Source organism: Acartia tonsa, chromosome 8 (assembly GCF_053477335.1).
Source record: "Acartia tonsa isolate MP-2025a chromosome 8, ASM5347733v1, whole genome shotgun sequence".
Lineage (NCBI taxonomy): Eukaryota > Metazoa > Arthropoda > Copepoda > Calanoida > Acartiidae > Acartia > Acartia tonsa.
Genome location: NC_137267.1, coordinates 40,762,739 through 40,781,549, shown reverse-complemented (window position 1 = coordinate 40,781,549; position 18,811 = coordinate 40,762,739). Strand labels below are relative to the sequence as shown.

General features: G+C 31.8%; 2 protein-coding genes across 2 annotated transcripts in view; both read right to left on the bottom strand.

The window, feature by feature from the left end:
* LOC145326947 (uncharacterized) overlaps positions 1 to 12,249 on the bottom strand; it is a 41,494-nt gene extending 29,245 nt beyond the window's left edge. Inside the window, exons 1-8 of the mRNA XM_080170396.1 lie at positions 12,155 to 12,249; positions 11,621 to 11,706; positions 11,277 to 11,321; positions 9,538 to 9,600; positions 8,876 to 8,919; positions 5,224 to 5,259; positions 4,464 to 4,545; positions 3,680 to 3,753 (exon numbers count right to left, since the gene is read on the bottom strand). The gene's annotated coding sequence lies outside the window, so the exon portion shown is untranslated. The remainder of the gene's footprint in view (positions 1 to 3,679; positions 3,754 to 4,463; positions 4,546 to 5,223; positions 5,260 to 8,875; positions 8,920 to 9,537; positions 9,601 to 11,276; positions 11,322 to 11,620; positions 11,707 to 12,154) is intronic.
* Positions 12,250 to 12,540: 291 nt separating this feature from the next.
* Positions 12,541 to 18,811, bottom strand: part of LOC145326615 (uncharacterized) — a 70,075-nt gene continuing 63,804 nt past the window's right edge. The window contains exons 20-22 of the mRNA XM_080169985.1: positions 18,581 to 18,631; positions 18,319 to 18,371; positions 12,541 to 12,635 (exon numbers count right to left, since the gene is read on the bottom strand). Coding sequence (XP_080026111.1) covers positions 12,541 to 12,635; positions 18,319 to 18,371; positions 18,581 to 18,631 — 199 coding nt within the window. The remainder of the gene's footprint in view (positions 12,636 to 18,318; positions 18,372 to 18,580; positions 18,632 to 18,811) is intronic.

Sequence of the window (18,811 nt, the reverse complement as noted above, 5' to 3'; positions counted from 1 at the left end):
CTTATTTGGTTGAGCTTTTCAGGGAATATAAGTAGTTTAATTCAAACTCACACAAGAACATGTTAAAACATATTAGTTTTAAATCTGGTAAATAATTTTCTCGTATTCATTCGAATCCGGTGGATAGGAACCGGTTCTCATCCATACGAAAAAACTATGTCTAGCATCGTATTATATCCAGCTTTCTACGAATATCAAAATGTACAATCTTATAATTGTACATTCTATATCCGCGGAAAGCCGTTTATAATACGATGCGAGAAATAACTATTACCAGCAAAGGCTTTACTTTGTTGTTTACTTTTTAAAAATCATAAAGTTATGTAAAATATTTTCAACATCTAAAGAAATCAACCTTCACCCTCAGGAAAGAAAATAGTGTTAAAGGTTTTTAAAATGCAAAAATCTTGCAGTTGTTAGGGATACAGGGATGTATAAATTGGACGAAAATGTTATTTCAAACTTTACCACTTGCATTTATTATCTAAAATAGAAAAATAAAACTGCTTTGCTCTAAAAGGAAATAAAAAAGTAGACAAAAATGTAAATTCTAGACATTGGACATTGATACTGTTGGCAATTTATTCTGCCATGTATTCTATCCCTCCCTGATAAGCTGCAATCTAAGGCCCTGTGCATCTTAACCTTACTCAACCCCCCCCCCCCCCCCCCCCGTCCCTATCTGATTGCTAGTAATAAGTTTGTAGTGTAAAGAAGAAGGAGAACCACATTCACATCTTACTAAATAGGAAGTTAGTTTTTAAACTTCAAAAATTCTGAAAATGTATCAACTTTAAATGAAACAAACTATGGATGACTACATTTATATGTAGCGAAGGGAGTAATTCAAAACAAAATGATCTTTGATAAGCAAAAAAACACGACTAAGAATGACTAATTTATAGAGTAGAGCCTCCCTTAAAAATTCCATATTACTGTCTATCTGATGGCTAGTAAGACACCCTGTCAATTTAAGTGAAGTATCATAGCAGACGAAAAAATCCAATCATCTATTTCTTAATGTCATAGTTGTACGAACTGACAAAGTGAGTTAAAAAGTAGATGCTCATTGAAATATAATCTATAATACAAAGTAGCTTGATGTCTGTCCGTCTGTCTGTTCCTTAATATTTGGTAACCACTGAACCGATCGGATTCTACTCTTCAGTGAATATACCTACTGGTCCTGTGGTGGTTTTAGGCTATTTTCTCGTGGGGTGGGACACCCCCAAACCCCTAAAAACAAAAAAATCCCCCCCAATTTTTTGGCTGAAGATTTCCTTGGTTCTTTTTTTATTTTTTTTTTGAAGATTTCCTTGGTCCTTTTATGAATTTCGCCTTAATTTTTGTTTTGATCACCTCTTGGGGCAAAGCCCCTAGAGGCTAGGGGCGAGGCCGATAGTATAATATAATTCAGTAAATTCTTTGGATGAATATCACTGGTAGGAGTATTCAAGCTTTCAGATTCAACATTCAATATTGGCAATCAATGCTTGTTATGTCCAAATAATACAGCAGATTATTGCTGCGCTACCCCATGACAATTTAAAAATCCATGTTAGTTGGTCGGTTTGGCACTTTTTAAACCATTTAAATTAAAACTATTATTAAAATTTACTCTAAGGCTACAAGTTTTTATTATGGGTTTCCTTGCTAGGTTTGAGGCTATTTAAATTTAACATTGTATTTTAAGTTAAGTGGAGCAATATTTGTCAGACTCGCACCTTTTGTTTTAGTTGAAATGTAAGCATGTATTGTGCTCAAGAGAAGGTGTGCAGTGCATCAAAACTAAGCCAACCAATCAGAGCAGGGATAAAGAGAAGAAAACTAAGATAACCAATCAGAGCAGGGATAAAGAGAAGAAAACTAAGATAACCAATCAGAGCAGGGATAAATGGAACAAAATTAAGATAACCTTTTGTTTTAGTTGAAATGTAAGCATGTATTGTGCTCAAGAGAAGGTGTGCAGTGCATCAAAACTAAGCCAACCAATCAGAGCAGGGATAAAGAGAAGAAAACTAAGATAACCAATCAGAGCAGGGATAAAGGGAACAAAATTAAGACAACCAATCAGAGCAGGGATAAACAGATCTATACAGATACAACCAATCAGAAAAATTTATCTAATTGTTTTTTTTTTATAATTCTTGATGTTGTTATGAATTTTGTAAATAGAGCAGTTAGACATAAGCAAAGCATTTGTCAAAATCAATTCTTATTTATCATAATACTGACTGAAATAATAATAATGCCTAATCACATTGTTAATATGAAAAATGTTTGATATTGAAAAGATCAAAACAATTGAATATTTGTTGCTGTTGTAATTTTCTAAGGCCAATTTGAAGGCCAATTATGTAAATTGAATGTAACTTGCTCTAAGAGTAAACACAATACAATATTGGTTGTATGCAAGTGCGTGTACATTATAGGTGCAAGACTACTTTAAAGTAGTTTGTCAGTAAATCATAACTCTACTTAACATGCTTAATGTCAAATCTAGTCTTTATTCTCGGAACAATAAGGTACAAATTTGAGCTTGAAGTAACTCTATAACTATTACTAGAATGTATATAATATGAATATTTGAAACAGTAATTCCTAAGACGACAAACTCTCTGTAAAATTATAAAAGGGAAGCTTTAAGAGTGCAAATAAAAAATGACTTAATACTGGCCTGCCATTGTTAATTTAGTCTGTGTATAATTGGCCTATTATTGGTCATTTGTGTTGTATGATTACATCTTTTTTATAGGCACTATAAAGAGGTTCTGTAAACTCTCTAGAATTGTTATTGTCCGTTTGTTTCAACATATGCTTTGTGCAGCACTGCTTTTATGGATGGTGTTATCCATGTTGATTCTAGAGTTGTTGTATTGTTGAAATGTAGCAAGCCCTACATAATCATACAGTGTTAAACAAGTAAACAATCAAATTCAGGTGTGTGTGTGTGAGTGTGTGCAGGGATTGGTAATTGATAAATTGTTATACATCCCCAATGATACACAAAATTACCCTTTGTGTAGATTACAATTAGTACTTTTAATGTTTGGAACACCTGACTTAATAAAACAACCATTAAAATTTCAATGAAAGTCCTAAAAGTTGTTACCCTAAAAGGTTATCATAAAACTTTGGGGACTAGTGTAATAAACAGCCCAATGTCCCCTCCCTCCCTGGTGTGTGTGTGTGTGGATGTAGTTTAGTAAATGTTTTGAAACTTTGACCCAATTCCTGGTCTTGGCTTCTAGTTATTGTATGTTCTACATTGTTCACAAATATTCGGATAGGACTATGGACGAGAAATAAATCTCCCCCCCCCAAAAAAAAATATGATGAACAAAAAAAGCTACTTTTATAGTTAAAATATTGTAGAATTTTATTGGCCATATGAAACATTTACTTTTCAAAAATTTCAAGCTAGCCTATGACAGAACTGGTTCATTATTTGTTCGATGGTCGGCCATTTAAAACTGTTATGCCGAAACTCGAACACAGGTCCTCCGAAAAAACAGGCCATCAAAAAGAAGCAGCTTTCAATAATAAAAAATGAGCAAAGATAGGCCAGTATGCATTGTATTTGACCAATGGTAAATGTATACTGGCCTAGCGTTGGTCAATTTTATTGCATGATGTTAATATTTATTAGGTTCTTTAAGCTGCTGCATCAAAAACTAACCTTGAATTAGAAGTAGCATGAAAATATTTGATAAAGAGTTGATCAGAGCTTCTGTAAACAGCAGGCAATAATTTCTAAAATACAATACAAATATTAATCTATTAACCAATTAATAAGTAACATGATTTCTATCTGTGAGTGTGTTTCTGTTGTGATAAATCTCGATAACCACTGAACCGATATAAATAGCTTTCTTTAACAGCGAATCTTCCAAAAAGGGTTTATGACTATTTTTGGGGGAATCATTATTAAAAGTGGAGGTTCGACTGAATAACCTTACGGTCCCTTCCTTCAAGTGTCTCTAGAGGCCCTAGGATCAGTCAGTAATTTACTAGTGGATCTCACTTAACCCCTCACCCTATTCTATTTACATATAACGTGCCAGTCATAGCAGCTGAAGGGAAATTCTAGTACGATGCGACGGTCTAGACTCGAACACGAAACCCGCCACGAAGCTTTTTATAGTGCCTTTAAAAATGTAATTTAGTCTGTGTATTGGCCTATCGTTGTTAATTTGTATTGTATGACATCATTTCTATTATAGGCACTATAAGGAGCTTTAAACGCCACGAGTACGAGAGAGAGCCGCTTAAAAATTAGACACGTGACGTCATGAAAATGACGAAGATTAGAAGAGAAGTGGGAAAGAAAACCCCCCAAAAATAGATGGACAATCCCTCATTTTTATGACACCACTTTTCTGACTTTTGATCGGCTTTCTCAACGTACTGCCACGAGTTTTTAGTAACGATATTGCCGCGGCCGTTGAATATAAACTATTCACCTGGAAGTTTCCACAGAAACAACCAACAATTCCATTCTTCGAGGAGGTCACCAATAGGTGGTCTACCAGGGTTAGGGAACTCCTAAATAAAATCATAATGAAACAAGAATGACAAAATTCATGTATGACAAGTTGACACATCTAATCATAAAGCAGATGGTCAGTGGTCATGAAAAAGAGAAGGGGAAAAGGAAAGAATACTAAAGACAAACTAGAAAATCACCAAACCTTTTAAAAATATATCTAAAGTAGTATGACAAATAAACCAACGAACTAAATAAAATTACTGAAATTTCTTTGGAATCGGGTAATTTTATCGAAAAAAACTGCTGTCTACATAAAATAGAGAGCAGAAAGTTGTATAGTCAAAGAAAGAGAATTAGGTATAAACTTTAGAGAAAGGCTTTAGAGCAACCGAGAAGGTGGGTAGTTAATTTTCTCGTATAGCAAGAAATATGTATTAATATTGAGAATAGAAATTCATGTCTAATCCAAATCTAATAAAACCAGATATTTACTTTCTGATCATTATTCAATCAAATTGATTGATATGGTGAAGCTCTTTATGGTGCCTATAAAAAATGACGTTATACAATACAAATTACCAAAGATAGGCCAATACACAGGCCTAATTACCAATGGCAGGCCAGTATAAATTTTAATTGACCAAAGTTAAGCCAGTTTTATGTCATTTTTTATTGCAATATAAAAAGCTTTGAATATAGTTTTCTTTGTTATGTGTCAGATATCAAAAATTTACCTTGTAATACACTGACATCCAGTTCCATCACAGCCTTTAAAGTAACAATTTTATTTAACATTTTTTATTCCATTTTTATCGTCTTTTGTAGGGAACTTTTATCAAACCCAGGGATCTAAATGGATAAGACAAAGGCCAATAAATTGATGTACATCCCCAATTATGAATAAAAAATACCCCTTTTGAAATGTTTAAACACTCAACTTAATGAATCAATCATTCAAAATTCGCTACAGTCTCTAAAGTTGTTAAGCAAACAAATAAGAAAACATTATTATAAAACTTTGGGGACTAGAATTAAACAGCCCATTGTCCCCTCTCTCTCACTGTATAAATCCTTATTCTAAAAAATTCTGAAATCTTGATTTGTTTGTTAAAATTAGTTGTGTCCAAACTTTTCAACGAATAAGTTTAATTTACTAGAGGGGTAATTGCTACTCTATTGAAACTTTTTCTAATATCTGTATACAAAAGTTCGGTTATATATCAAACATAAAAAGAAACAAAAAAAAGACAAGCTAAAGATTAGTCAAAATCTTTCCAAGCTAAACACCATCAAAAGCTTTTGTGACATCAAACTTCAACTTTTAGTTTTTTTAAATGTTTCAACCCTGAATTCTGCTATTGGAACACATGAAATACCACTTCTGGCATTAGTAGCCAAATATTAAATTTGTGGTGTACTAGACGTCAGGACCATTTTCCTCTTTTCGATAATTAAAATTAATTGTCCTATCGATTACAACTTTGCGTGAGTATTCCTATTACAATTAGGTACTATTTAGGAAGCAAAGCATCTCTATGATCAAAACCTGAAAATGTAAGTATGCAAAAATGTATTGAAGCAGTTTATTTTCGAGGCACAAATTTACAAACAGTTCTGTGTACATTTATACATTTATATTCTTTTATTCAGATCTGACACTCTACAAATGTATATGTTTGTTTGTCATACCGTTTTAGAACTTAGCTTTAATGGATGTTTTCTTCTTTGTTAAAAATATATATAAGATTTAATTGCTCTATACCCAAGAAAAAATAACTTGGAAGGGGAGGGTTGGGAATCGAATTACACTTTAAAAAATTGATATTTTTCTGTTTTAAGATTTGTGAAAGTTAATTTTGCCTGAAGAATAAAAAGTGTAGAAGACAGAGAGGAAAAGTTGACAGGGGTAAAGTAATCATAAAGTAGGTAATTTTTTAAAAATGTGTATGTTTTAAATTGTTAAGAATTAAGAACAGTTTGACTTAACAAGAGCATTTGATTACAACCAAACACCCAACTTTTCGGAATTACGCAAAAAAAAGAACTTCTTTATTTTAAAATTAACTTTTTGATGCAAAATTTGTTATTTCAGTAACATAAAGTAGTACGTTTCAATTTTGAGATCTCAATCACACTGAGGTTTTCTTTTTTAGGTAGACTTCACACAGGTCTTTTGATGTTATTTATGGTTTTAATTTATTGTTCTAGACCCTTTCTGCCTATTTGAATTGAGCCCCTAGATGAGGTAATTCCTAGATTGATTGTAATTAATGTACCAACTAGAGCTTCTCTATAATCATGCAGGGCTTAAAATGTAAATACTTCCAAGTTAAGCATCATGTATTTTACCAATTCATTGACTCGCCTTGGAACTTTTCCCAAATAGATTTCTGTTTCTTCAAATTTTTTTGTGTTTGTCTATTCGTCTGATTTGTTAACTTTGCTTTAAGTTTTACATTTTTTCAAAGCTGAAACTTTACCAAACCGTTTAGCCCTGGCTAGAACTATTTCAGGGCATTTAATGTAGACGTATTAAGTCTGTAAATGGCCATTTAACGTAAATTACTACAGTCAAAGGTCTTTCTTTTAAAATCAAAGTAGATTTCTTTAAATTTAAATATTTATCTTTAGAAATGAAGAATAGAAGGAAATATAAAGTAAAGAAAATAATGAACAAATATATAAAAGAACCCGGAGAGATAAAGAAAGTAATAATTCAGGTAAAGAAAAAAGGAGAGACAGAGGAAGAAAAAAAGTGGAAAAAATAGTAGCATAAAGTGAAAAGGTTGAACAATAAGAGTGTGAGATAAAGTAACGAAAATTGATAATAAACAAGGATGACAAACAACATTCATAAAAGCGAAGCACTGAAACGGTAGGACAAATGGACATTAACACTTGTATAAAGTCAGACCTGAATAATCAGTATATAAATATATAGGAGCCAAAGCAAAATTATAAGTAAATTTGTTGAAAAACTGCTAGATACAGGATAATGTTTTAGACATACTTACATTTTTAGGACTTGATTATAGAGATGCTTTGCTTATAATATTGTACTCTCTTGTCATAGGAATCAGTATTAAAAAAATCAGATCAATCGGATAATTTTATCTGATACAAATTTTGTTGTTAAAAAAGTTGAAAATCAACATAATAAAAATGGACGTACGGACATTCTAGTAACGATTATAGAGTTGCTACGCTTTCTAAATCGTACCTAACCACTACAGGAATCACCATGCAAAGTTTGAAATCGATAGGACAATTCTAACTTGCCTAAATTAACGAAAAAAGCTATCCGTTACGGACGTACGGACGGACCGACCCTAATTATAGAAAAGCTTCGCTTTTAAAAAGAAAGAGTGAGAGAGAAATATAGGTAGGTAGAGAGAGAGAGTTTTAAAAATAAATTTTCTATCTGCATCACTGACCATCTAACCAACCAATTTTCAGAGCAAGTAAAGTAAATCGATACACGAGACAAAGTTTTGTACAAAATGTCCGACAAGAAAAAAAAAGAAGAGATATAAGAAGAAGAAAGTTGTAGGATTTAAAGACAAGATTAATGTTTCTAAAAGCGAAGCTTTTTATAAATCTAGGTTTTGTTGTGTATATAAATGCGTCTATTCAGTATAGCAGAATGTTATGATCGTGTAAATAAATATATGTTTAAGCTTTATGAGGATTCCAAAAATGATAAGCTCTAATATAAGCAGTTTGACTCCATAAATAATCATTTTTAGAATGTCAAAAAATACTCTTATAGATCTAAATGGTGATTCTTTGACAATCAGTCCCAGTCATATTTTATAATAACGTTTATCTGTCATATTTTTCTAAATTGCCCCACTTTTCACGATGTTGTCCTCCTTGTTTGAAATTACAGATTAATCTTTACTGTACCAGGTCATTCTATACTGCCAAAATAGGAAAACATATTCGGAAAAAAAACAAGTACTGTAATAGGGATGGATCTATCTATCTAACTATCTATAGTAAACGAATGACTGTGGCTCAACACGTAGCGCATAAGGTTGTCGTCGGGAAGGTGTTACGTTAGAATTTCGACTTAACACCGCGTCATAACTAAAGACATTAAAATGGTTTCTACTGATGGTATGTCAGGTCCGCGACATAAATAGTTAGAGTTGTGGAAATGCCAGGTGCAATTAATTACAATGATTTACAGTTAGACAAAAATCATGCAATCAAAGGTTTGGTTGTCTATTGGGCGAATGGACGCTTTAAACCGCAATTAAAACGTGGAGTGTGTTTCAAGGGGATTGGAGAGGCCTAGAACCCGAAGCAACACCAAGCCCCTTTGATGTCAACTATCTTTAGTAATATCAGAAAATATATTTTGAATAAATAAAATTTGTTCCTGTAAGACAATGAGCTGAAGATTTGCTGGGACTCGTACCAGATATCTAAACAATACAAAAATTAAATTTTGAATTTAGTTTAGAAAAAGGTAGGAATTGGGGTAATTTTTGTGGTGCTATTTATCTTGGATGATTAGAGGTCCCCTTCCCAAAACTAGTTATAAAACTAAACATATGAAAGGTTCTGCTGTTAGGAGAACTCTATCGGTTCAAAAATTAGCGATAACATTTCAGCAAACACACACACTCACATCCTGTTACTTTTATACAAGTATAAGCAGAGATATTACAGAGCGAAAATATTTTAATGCATTTAATGGAAGCATTCTATATAATGACGTCATGCAAACCTACTATTGCTCTATTAAAATGTATATTGGCCTACCATTGCTAATTTAGTCTGTGTATTTGTCTATCATTGGTCATTTGTATTGTTAGACGTCATTTTTTTTCGGCACTATAAAGAGCTTCCATGCAATTGTTATTTATAATCAACAACAAATGTCGATCAATATAAGATTTTTGACTTTCATGACTCGACATTAGCTACAAATTTATGATGAAATAGTTAAGGTAAAATTTGGGCCACGTTTCAACTTAGAGACAAACCAACTGACCTGTAATTGCAGAGTAGCTTTGCCCCCTATACAATTAGAATTTTACCGTAAGAATGACAGACTGGTTAGCTCCATTTTCTAAACTATATTCACATGAAACTGGATTCTGTAACATTTTATCGATTGAAATCTATAGGTTTATCCTTTAGATACTCTAACATGCCTTTATTTACGATTAAAGCTATTTATTAAGAACGTACAATGACAACCTTGACAAAGAAAAGCTTCACTTTCAAATTTCAATCATCCTATTATATTAAGTTTTAAGCTTTTCTTTGTCTGTAGTGAAGGATCCGTATTAGTTCTCCTTTACAATGAAACTTCTTATAGGTTAAGGGAAGGATTTTTAACTATTTTGGAGATTTAAGTGCCCCTAGAGGCTTCTAGGGCGTAGCCGCTAGTACTGACTATAAAACATTAAGGAATTCTCCCACATTAAATCTCGCTAACCACTGAATTGATTTAGTTTTCCATTATGACTTTTAGGAAGTTTTAGGCTATAATGAATAAAAATATCAATTTAAATATATTATACAGACAGCAAAGTTTAATTTGAATTTGTAAATTCAAGTTTTAAATGTTCATAAAATGATATCTTTATGGGCTTAAGTTGTATTAAAAGTAGTAAAAATCGTGGATGTAAGGATAAGTAATTTAGATTAAAATTATGTTATAAATGTTGTTTTTTGGTCCTTTATTATGACTATAGACTACATCCCTAGAGGCCTCTACGGGATCTTGAGTTGAGGGTGGTAAAGTCGATATTTCAATTTAAAAAAAAAGGTGGAGATTTAGTTTTAAACCTTTCCAGAACCTATGGGAAACTAAACTGTAAAGGAGAATCATATGGTTTCAGCGGTTAGCGAGATCCTTCGGTACACACACAAACAGTTACTTATAAAAGTATATACCAAATAGCCCTTCTAAAATTAAAAACTATTTTTTATTCCCATAGGCATTCTCTACTTTCCTGTGAGAAAACTAGGCGTAATCTTATTCTAATGTTATTCTATGCATCAAAATTAATTCAAATTATACAACCATTTCCCCTTCAAAGTTATCATGCAATTAAAAAGGAAAATCATGCACATTTTTTAGCCAACTATTTTTTTTGGAAAAAGGCCAAATTAAAGTTTTTTTATCCACTTTTTCAAATGCTATAATTTCTGAAAATTTTTACATATTCACAAATTTTACAAAACCATTAATTTTGTAATAGAATGCTTTTTTCTGTTTCTTTCATAGGCACACATTTATTTGAAAGCTAATTTGTTTTAATTTTACTTTTGTCTGATATCATTTAAATGAAACTAAAGAATATAATTAAATTTTCAATTACTACAGCGCTACAAGAATAATTAAACCACAAATTATCTTTAAGTAATAGTTACAGGATTTGTCTGTGCTTGTGTAACGGATAATATCGCTTACTGCTGAATCCCCTTGACAAGGGTCGACTCTACACCCACCTTAAAAAGACAAGGTGACTGTAAAGGTAAAGCTACACCCTTTTAATTCAAGGGGGTGTTATAAAATCCAGAGACACTTTTCGGACTTTTGATCATCTGTGTAGTCAACTAAGAGGATGACCCCCCCCCCCCCCTCCTAAATTTTGATTTATGGGCTGTGTGTACGTTATGAAAAACACTCCTCGTGCCACTGTTAATAACTATTTAGGTGAAGAGTAAATTTACAAAATGGCGTTTATAAGACGTCTTAACATTACGCATTATATTTGTAGCTACGCTTTAAAAAAAATGTAAATTCCAATCGATTTATTTCCTGGAAGGAATGAAATACGCTGACTTCTGTAGGAGTCGCAAGTTGGCCCTGAAATAGAAAAAAAATTGGGGTGGTTCACAATGTCTATCTCTTCGTTTGAATCTATTTCAATCAATTAATCAAATTAATCAATCATCTATTGTACCAATAAATTAATCATTATAAATCTATCTATCTATATGTCTATCTGTTTGTCTTTTTGTTTGACTGTTTCTCTGTTTGTCAGTCTGATTTACTGTCTGTGTGTCTGTGTGACTGTCTGTGTGTCTGTATGACTGTCTGTCTATCCATCTGTCAGTTTGTCTGTCTGTCTGTTTACGTACCTGCCTACCTATCTATCTATATACCTGTAATTTAGGTAAGAAAGGGAAGGCATTCCCCCTGACTTGATTATCACAGATTGTGTTTGGACGTGGATATCCATCTGATAACACTAAATTAAGACAAGATAAGTTTTTTAAAAACGTGTTTCCTTTAAAAATGTAATGATAACTATTCAGGGGAATCTTCACATATTTAGAAGCATCATAAACTAGCCAAATAAGTTCTAAAGCTGCATGAATGGACGGACAGTAGATGACTCTTGGCTTGTAGGTATAATAATTATGGAAAAACTTACAGAGGGAGGGGACAATTGGGCTGTTTATTACACTAGTCCCCAAAGTTTTACAATAGCTTTTTTTATTCGTTGCCTTATAAACTTTTAAGACTTAAAGGAAATTTCGATCGGTTTGTTTATTAAATTTCGTTTTCAAACGTTTCAATTACTAATTTTACGCTATAAGGGGTAATTAAAATTTTGTGTATCATCATTGAGGATGTACATTGTACATATATTTATAGGCCATTGTCTTATCCCTTAAGATACCTGGTTAACTTACCATTTTGGAATCTGAACTCTGCCTGGAATGAATCTGTAGCTTGGGACAGAGTGTTAAAATCCAGGAAGACAAGACTGGAATTAACAACCAACGGATAACTGGACAACGAAATAACATTTTATTCATCTTGTATGTTAATATGCTGTCTATATTTTTTTAATATATAGATATGCGATTCTAAAGCAATGAAAGGAATATTTTTATCGTTTTGCTATTAAATTTTAATGATATATCAACAGGGAGATAGGATATATTGTCCAAGCTTTTTAACGCATAACTTACCTTTTTGGAGACAATCATAACGTTGACGGGTGTCCAGGAAAACTGCTTAAATCGGTGGTTAGACCGACAAATTAAACCTTATCGGACAAGACGGCCGATGATTATTAAAATTGAAGTATTAAAATTTTGAATAAAATGTTGTTCCTGTCTAGATGAAGCATAGATTCACAAATCTCAGTAACAGTTCTTACTCCATACTAATTATTAAATGATACTTCATATTTTTTAGGGGAAGGTTTTCTTTTAAAAGTATTTTTTTAATAAAGTATTGACTGCTTTGTTGAAGTCTAAATCACATTAATTTAATATTTCTTAGGAATTTAGTTCGTGCAGGGAAAAGGTACCAGGATTCTGACAAACAAAACTAAGTTAAAATTTTTCCACAACCCAATTCCTTACCCCCTCCCCCCTCCATTTTCTTTTCCACTTGCATTTGGTTACACCACAAAATTAATTTTACGCTAATTTTACCCCACAACAATTTTAATGGAATAATAAATAATAATATATTTTATTTAAATATCAATTGATTTTGCTCGTCTTTTTGTATTAAATTTTAATACTGACGTCACAACAACATCACTCTATAATCTACAACAATTCATTTACCAAAATAGGAATTCTTTCAAAAAAAGGAACTCAAAGTTTAACAATAATATTTTCATATTTGTTGGCTTAACAACTTTGGGGACATTCATAGAATTTGATTGGTTTGTTCATTAGGATGAGTGTCCAAACGTTTCAACCATCAATTGTAATTTACAGAAGGGTTAGTTTTGTGTATCATCATAGAAGATATAAATCAATATTTTGGCCATTGTCTTATCGCTTTAGAAACTTGATGAGGGGGAGAAGTGGTTGGTTTTTCAAAATATATAACTTTTAGATAAAAGTGTCAAGTATTACAGGAATGGGAAGGTACTATGGCAAACAAATAAATTTCTTCTATTCCCAATAATGACAAGCTGTAAAATGCAATTTTTCAATCAAGCTTATGGGATGAAAAATTATATTTTTCAATGGCATATCCTTGTTTCCCTGAAGCATGAAGGTGACCTGCCAATCACATTTATAAAATTTCAGGAAAAAAGTTTTACAAAAGTTGAAAAGCTGACATTCAAAAATGTTTTGAATATCATCGAATATTTAAGACTATCTTTAAGTTTTATAAGCTTTATTACCCCTTCTGTTGATTACAATTAGTCGTTAAAACTTTTGGGCACTCAACTAAATGAACCAACCAATCAAAATTAAATAAAAGTCCCCAAAGTTAAAATTCAAACTAATTACAAACTTTATTACAAAAGTTTGGGGGCCTAGTTTTATATTGTCCTCTTCGACGCTTTTTTCCATCTTATTTAACCCTTAACGGTCGGGGGGGGGGGGGGGCGTTGAACGCCCCCCCATCCGGTTTTTTCTATCTCATTTTCTGTATGTGAAAGATAAAGAGCCCAAACTGCGTGACTTTTTAAGTTTGGGTATGACACATAACTGAGAGTTGGAATTTTTTGAATATCTCCATCCTGGCGGGCACAGGATGCCAGCAAACCTGGCAGGGTCATCCAGGTAAAGAGCAAAAATATTTTTTGACTTAAAAAAAGCATTTTATCTTACCAAAATACTAAAATATCCTCTAGTAGTACATCCTCATATTAAATACAGGTGTTCAAGTCAATTTCAGGTTCCAGGTATGATCCTGCAGGTCCTGATCCTCCAGGTCTCCAGAAATCTTTAAATGGCTCCTGTGGCCGCAATTTTTGACTTAAAGACTTCAAATTTTAAACTTAAGCTTTTCTTACATGTCTACTTAACGTATTAAAAATTTCACAAAGATCCGCCGCTGTTTTCCCGCCGACCGCCGACTGCGGCGGCTGGCAGCTTCTAAGTACAGCTGCGGCCGCTGAAATTTATGTTTTGATATTTGAAATATAAAATTTACATAAAGATTAACATTTTTCTGCAAAAAAAATTTTATTCTAGCTTTAAAAATAAAAAAATTACAGCCGTTTGAAATTTTTAAGTAAAAAAGGACCTAAATACAAAGGTTGTTAAATAAAAGGGTGAAGGAAGCGAAAATTGACCTTTACTTACTTAAGGTCGGAAATTCATCATAACACAGGAGACTTACACAAAAAAATTTAGCCCTCTAGCTCTAATAGGAACTGAGATAACATGGGGGGGCGTTGAACGCCCCCCCCCCTCCCCCCGACTGATTAAGGTGCGGCAAGGGGCCCGACTGTAAGGGGTTAAGGTTTTAAAAAGCCGAAACCAGTTTGGAAAGTAATAAACTTAAAATTTGTGTAGCTTAAAGGAAGCATGCAAGAAATACCACGCTTTAACTGCTGAAAGACTGCCACAAGTAGACCAAATACCCCAAATTTGAAGCCTTCAGCTTCTATAACAAAAAAGTTTTAGGCATTTTAAAATGGCATTTTATGTACAATGGAAATTTTGAAAGAATTGCAATGCTCATGTTGAAAACTTTAAAATTAAACTACGTGGCCTAGAAACAAAATTATAAGCTTATTTTTGTCATAAATTTAGGTTTCCAGTAACTAATTATATTTTTACAATAAAAATACCCATTTTTATAGTCAAAATCATTAAAAAAAGTTAAGTTTTACTTACGTTGTACCGAATGTACTGTAGCCAATCAGAAGGCTGAATCAGCTTAACAACCAATCACAGCTAAGCTTGTATTAGTTTACCCCTTTGTTTCCGCTATGATTTTCGTTTAAAAATGCAATTTAAATCGAATTTTTTTCATAGATTTTGACTATGAAATGTGTTTTTTTATTGTAAAAATGTAATCAGTTACAGGCAATCTAAGTTTCTGACAAAGATAAGGTTATAATTTTATGTCTAGGCAACGTAATTTAATATTGTTTTTTATTTTATGAGCATTGGAAATCTTTCAAAAATTCCATTGTACATAAAATGCTATTTTGAAATGCCTAGAACTTTTTTGTTATTGAAGCTGAAGGCTAATAATTTGGGGTATTGGGTCTTCTTGTGGCAGTCGTTTAGCAGTTAAAGCGTGTTATTTCTTGCAGGCGTCCTTTAACTGACAGTTTTTAACAAAATTTTACTTACTTTGACTGCCCTAAACAAGTTCTTAAATCCTTTCAGTTTAACTTTCCAAAGATTTTGGCGGATAAAAGGGTAAACTTTCATCCAGGCATTCACAGGCAGAGGGACATTTATTCATGGATTCCGTTCCAACAAGTTTTTTTTTAAACAAAAAGAAACTAAGCGAGAGGTTTGTATTTTGTTTTATGTCTAGTTAGGTTAGTTTATTTTGGGTACAGGTTAGCCCCAAAGGGTTTTAATGAAAAAAAAACTAAAACAACGCCCCAATTTATTTCAGCTCTGAGCTCTCCAGGAACTTTGAGGGAAAGCAACAATAAGTTTGATATATTAAATAACATAAAAAACTTAACAAAAATATCTTTTTACCAAATTACCTTATATTCTTTTTAAATGTTAAAATAAGGCAACCTTAATTTGGCTGATTTTACTTCTAACTAAATTATTATAAGGCATTAGAATACAGTTAAAAATATTGACATAACATTAAGTTGGTGGTGTTTTGTTGCCCAAAGTTTAAAATAAAATTAGGGGATGTTAAATTTATATCTCTAGATTAATAAAAATTTAAGATTAACCTGATAGAAGACCTTTTTTCTTCAAATTATTGCATTAGGGTGGTCTGTTATTTATCTTGTTTTTGCTGTATTCATTTGAGAAGTACTATTTCACTTTATTTAAAATTTGTTATTCCACATACAGCAAAAATAAAATGATTTAAAGAAATATTGAAGCTCCATGAAAAGTGCACCTAACAACTAATGGGGTTGTTCTCACAATATCACCAATTATAATAGGAAGTCATTAACATATGCTTGACTTTCATAAAAATATTAATTTATACATTCATTTGGCCTAAATTATTTAGTTTTCTTAAGCTTCTGAAATTACTTCAAAAAATTTATTTGCCTTTTTATATGTACACTTCACTAATGGTAGGTGGATGTATATGAAAAAGAAAAAGTTTAAATACACACAAACACAGAAAGATTTAGGTTAAATGTTCACACAAACTCTTTCTAAATCTTATTTTGTTGACCTATAAAAAATGTTAAAGAAACACATTTTTTAAAAACATTATCAACAGTTTTTTTTTTGACGATGTGATTATTTTTAAAAGTATAATGTATTAAAATAGATTTCAGAGGTTAAATTTTACTGAAAAAGTTATATCTGAAAATGCAAGGCTGCCAAAAAGTCTTCACTTCTTTTAAGATAATAAAGTATAGGGCAGGTAAGGTCAGGTTCTATTACATAACAGAACATGCACTTTTATTTTATCCTCCAAAGCAATTACTAGAAAATTGGGTTTTCTGATAAGGTTACACAAAATGGTTGCAATACATATCCAAAGTATTTTTTTTAAGCAAAGCTTTTTTAATTTGGTTTATATCTGTTAGTTTGTACATAAAGAATAGTAAGAATTGAAATTTTTATGCTGTTAGAATAAATTTTTATGCTGTTAGAATCATTCTATTGAATCAAAGACTTACTTGAGGATTTATGTTCCAAAGAGATATAATAAAAATTTAATTTATTGGTATATCTGAAAGTCCAGATGTTAGTTTTAATTATGTGTGGTTTAAGGTTATTTTGATATGATTTTTACACTTTAAAAAAAAATTGTTTTATCTATTACTGCATTAGGTAAAATCTTGGAGATGCAAGATCTAAATTCAAATGATTTGAACGTACAGACAAATACTTTTAAAGAAAAGCTTCGCTTCTAGATTAATCTTACTTTACTTTATTATAAATTTCATCATAAATTTATACAACAAGAGATATTCTTCCAACTTTTGATTGACAGCTCTGTGTAATTATCTCGCGCACTTCAGGGCACAAGACACAGATAATATGGTCAGCCCTCAGGCATTTTTAATGTATTTTTATGTAATTTCAAGTCTATTATTACCAATATAACACCATATATGGGTAATACTAGCCTATCCATGGTAATATCTATGTGATTGAATAATGTTATATGCTTATACAAAACATTGTATCTATTGTTAAAGTAATCATGTAACCCTTATGTATGACTAAGTATACCTATAGCCACAGCTACATTGACGTCACAAGTTTAACATACAAACACTTCAATTGAACAGACAGGACTAGATCCTGGTTAGAAGTTGTCTTTATGGCTTGCACCTCTTTAAATAAGTTAGTTATTCACTAACTCTTGAACTGAAAAGTTCTCCTTTTCTCTCCTGGCTTAAAGGTAATGACTTAGTTAATTTAGCATGCATTGTATAGTATTAAATTTAGGTTCCTTTGTACTTGGCATGAATTGTGCATAGGTCTTATGTTAGAGGCCTAACACTATGCACAATTAGATGCTTTGGACTTAGGCAATCTCTTGTCCTACACTACTTCTGTTTATTATCTCCTATCCTGTAACTTTCATACTTAGCTGATTCACTTGTATATATAAATACACTTTATTAAGCCATCTTCCTTAATATATACTTGATATACTTATATTATATAGATCGAACATCATAACCAGCCATTTATTCTTAGTTTAAAGCAATATAATACCGTGCGTGGGTATTTGTTGGACTGCCACGGGTTTAACCAAATTCATATTATACTTGTGGGAATAAAAGGAAAAGCATTCTTCACTAACAAGCCGATTTTGAGAATGTCTATGTGTATTGCAGTAAAAGTAGGATTTAAGTAGTACTCATAGAAGAGCGATCTCCATATCACAGATTTTGGACAAGCACCCCATTTGCACTACCTATCTTCATAAGATAAATTTTAAGTTATTATTTAAAAGTTTCATTCCTGGTTGGGATCTTGAATGCTGATTTTGAATGATCCTGATTCACATCCTGGGTTTCTAAATAAAGATACAGTTTAAAGAAAAAGAAAAAACTATTAGTAATTAATATTTCAGAACTAAAATTTGTAATAAATATTTCAGAAAAATTTTAAATAAATCTTGTGTGCAGGTATAAACAACACTAAACCTATAACTTATTTTAATAAAAAATGACAAAACCATTACAGGCAATGAAATTAAAGGACAGAAACAGTAAGTTTACTTACCTGAATTTGATCTTGTTTAGTTTGATGACCAGAATATCCCTTTCTGCTCCTCTGAAGTTCATTTTGTTCTCAAAATATGCATAAGCACAGGGTTTTGTCAGAGGGTGAATTTCATGAAAAAGAGGAACTTTATTTTTATTCAGAAAATTTAAGAATAAATCTAAAATTGGACTAATATTGCAAAAAGACACCACTATTTTAGAGGTCCGTTAGACCATACAAATAAGAAAA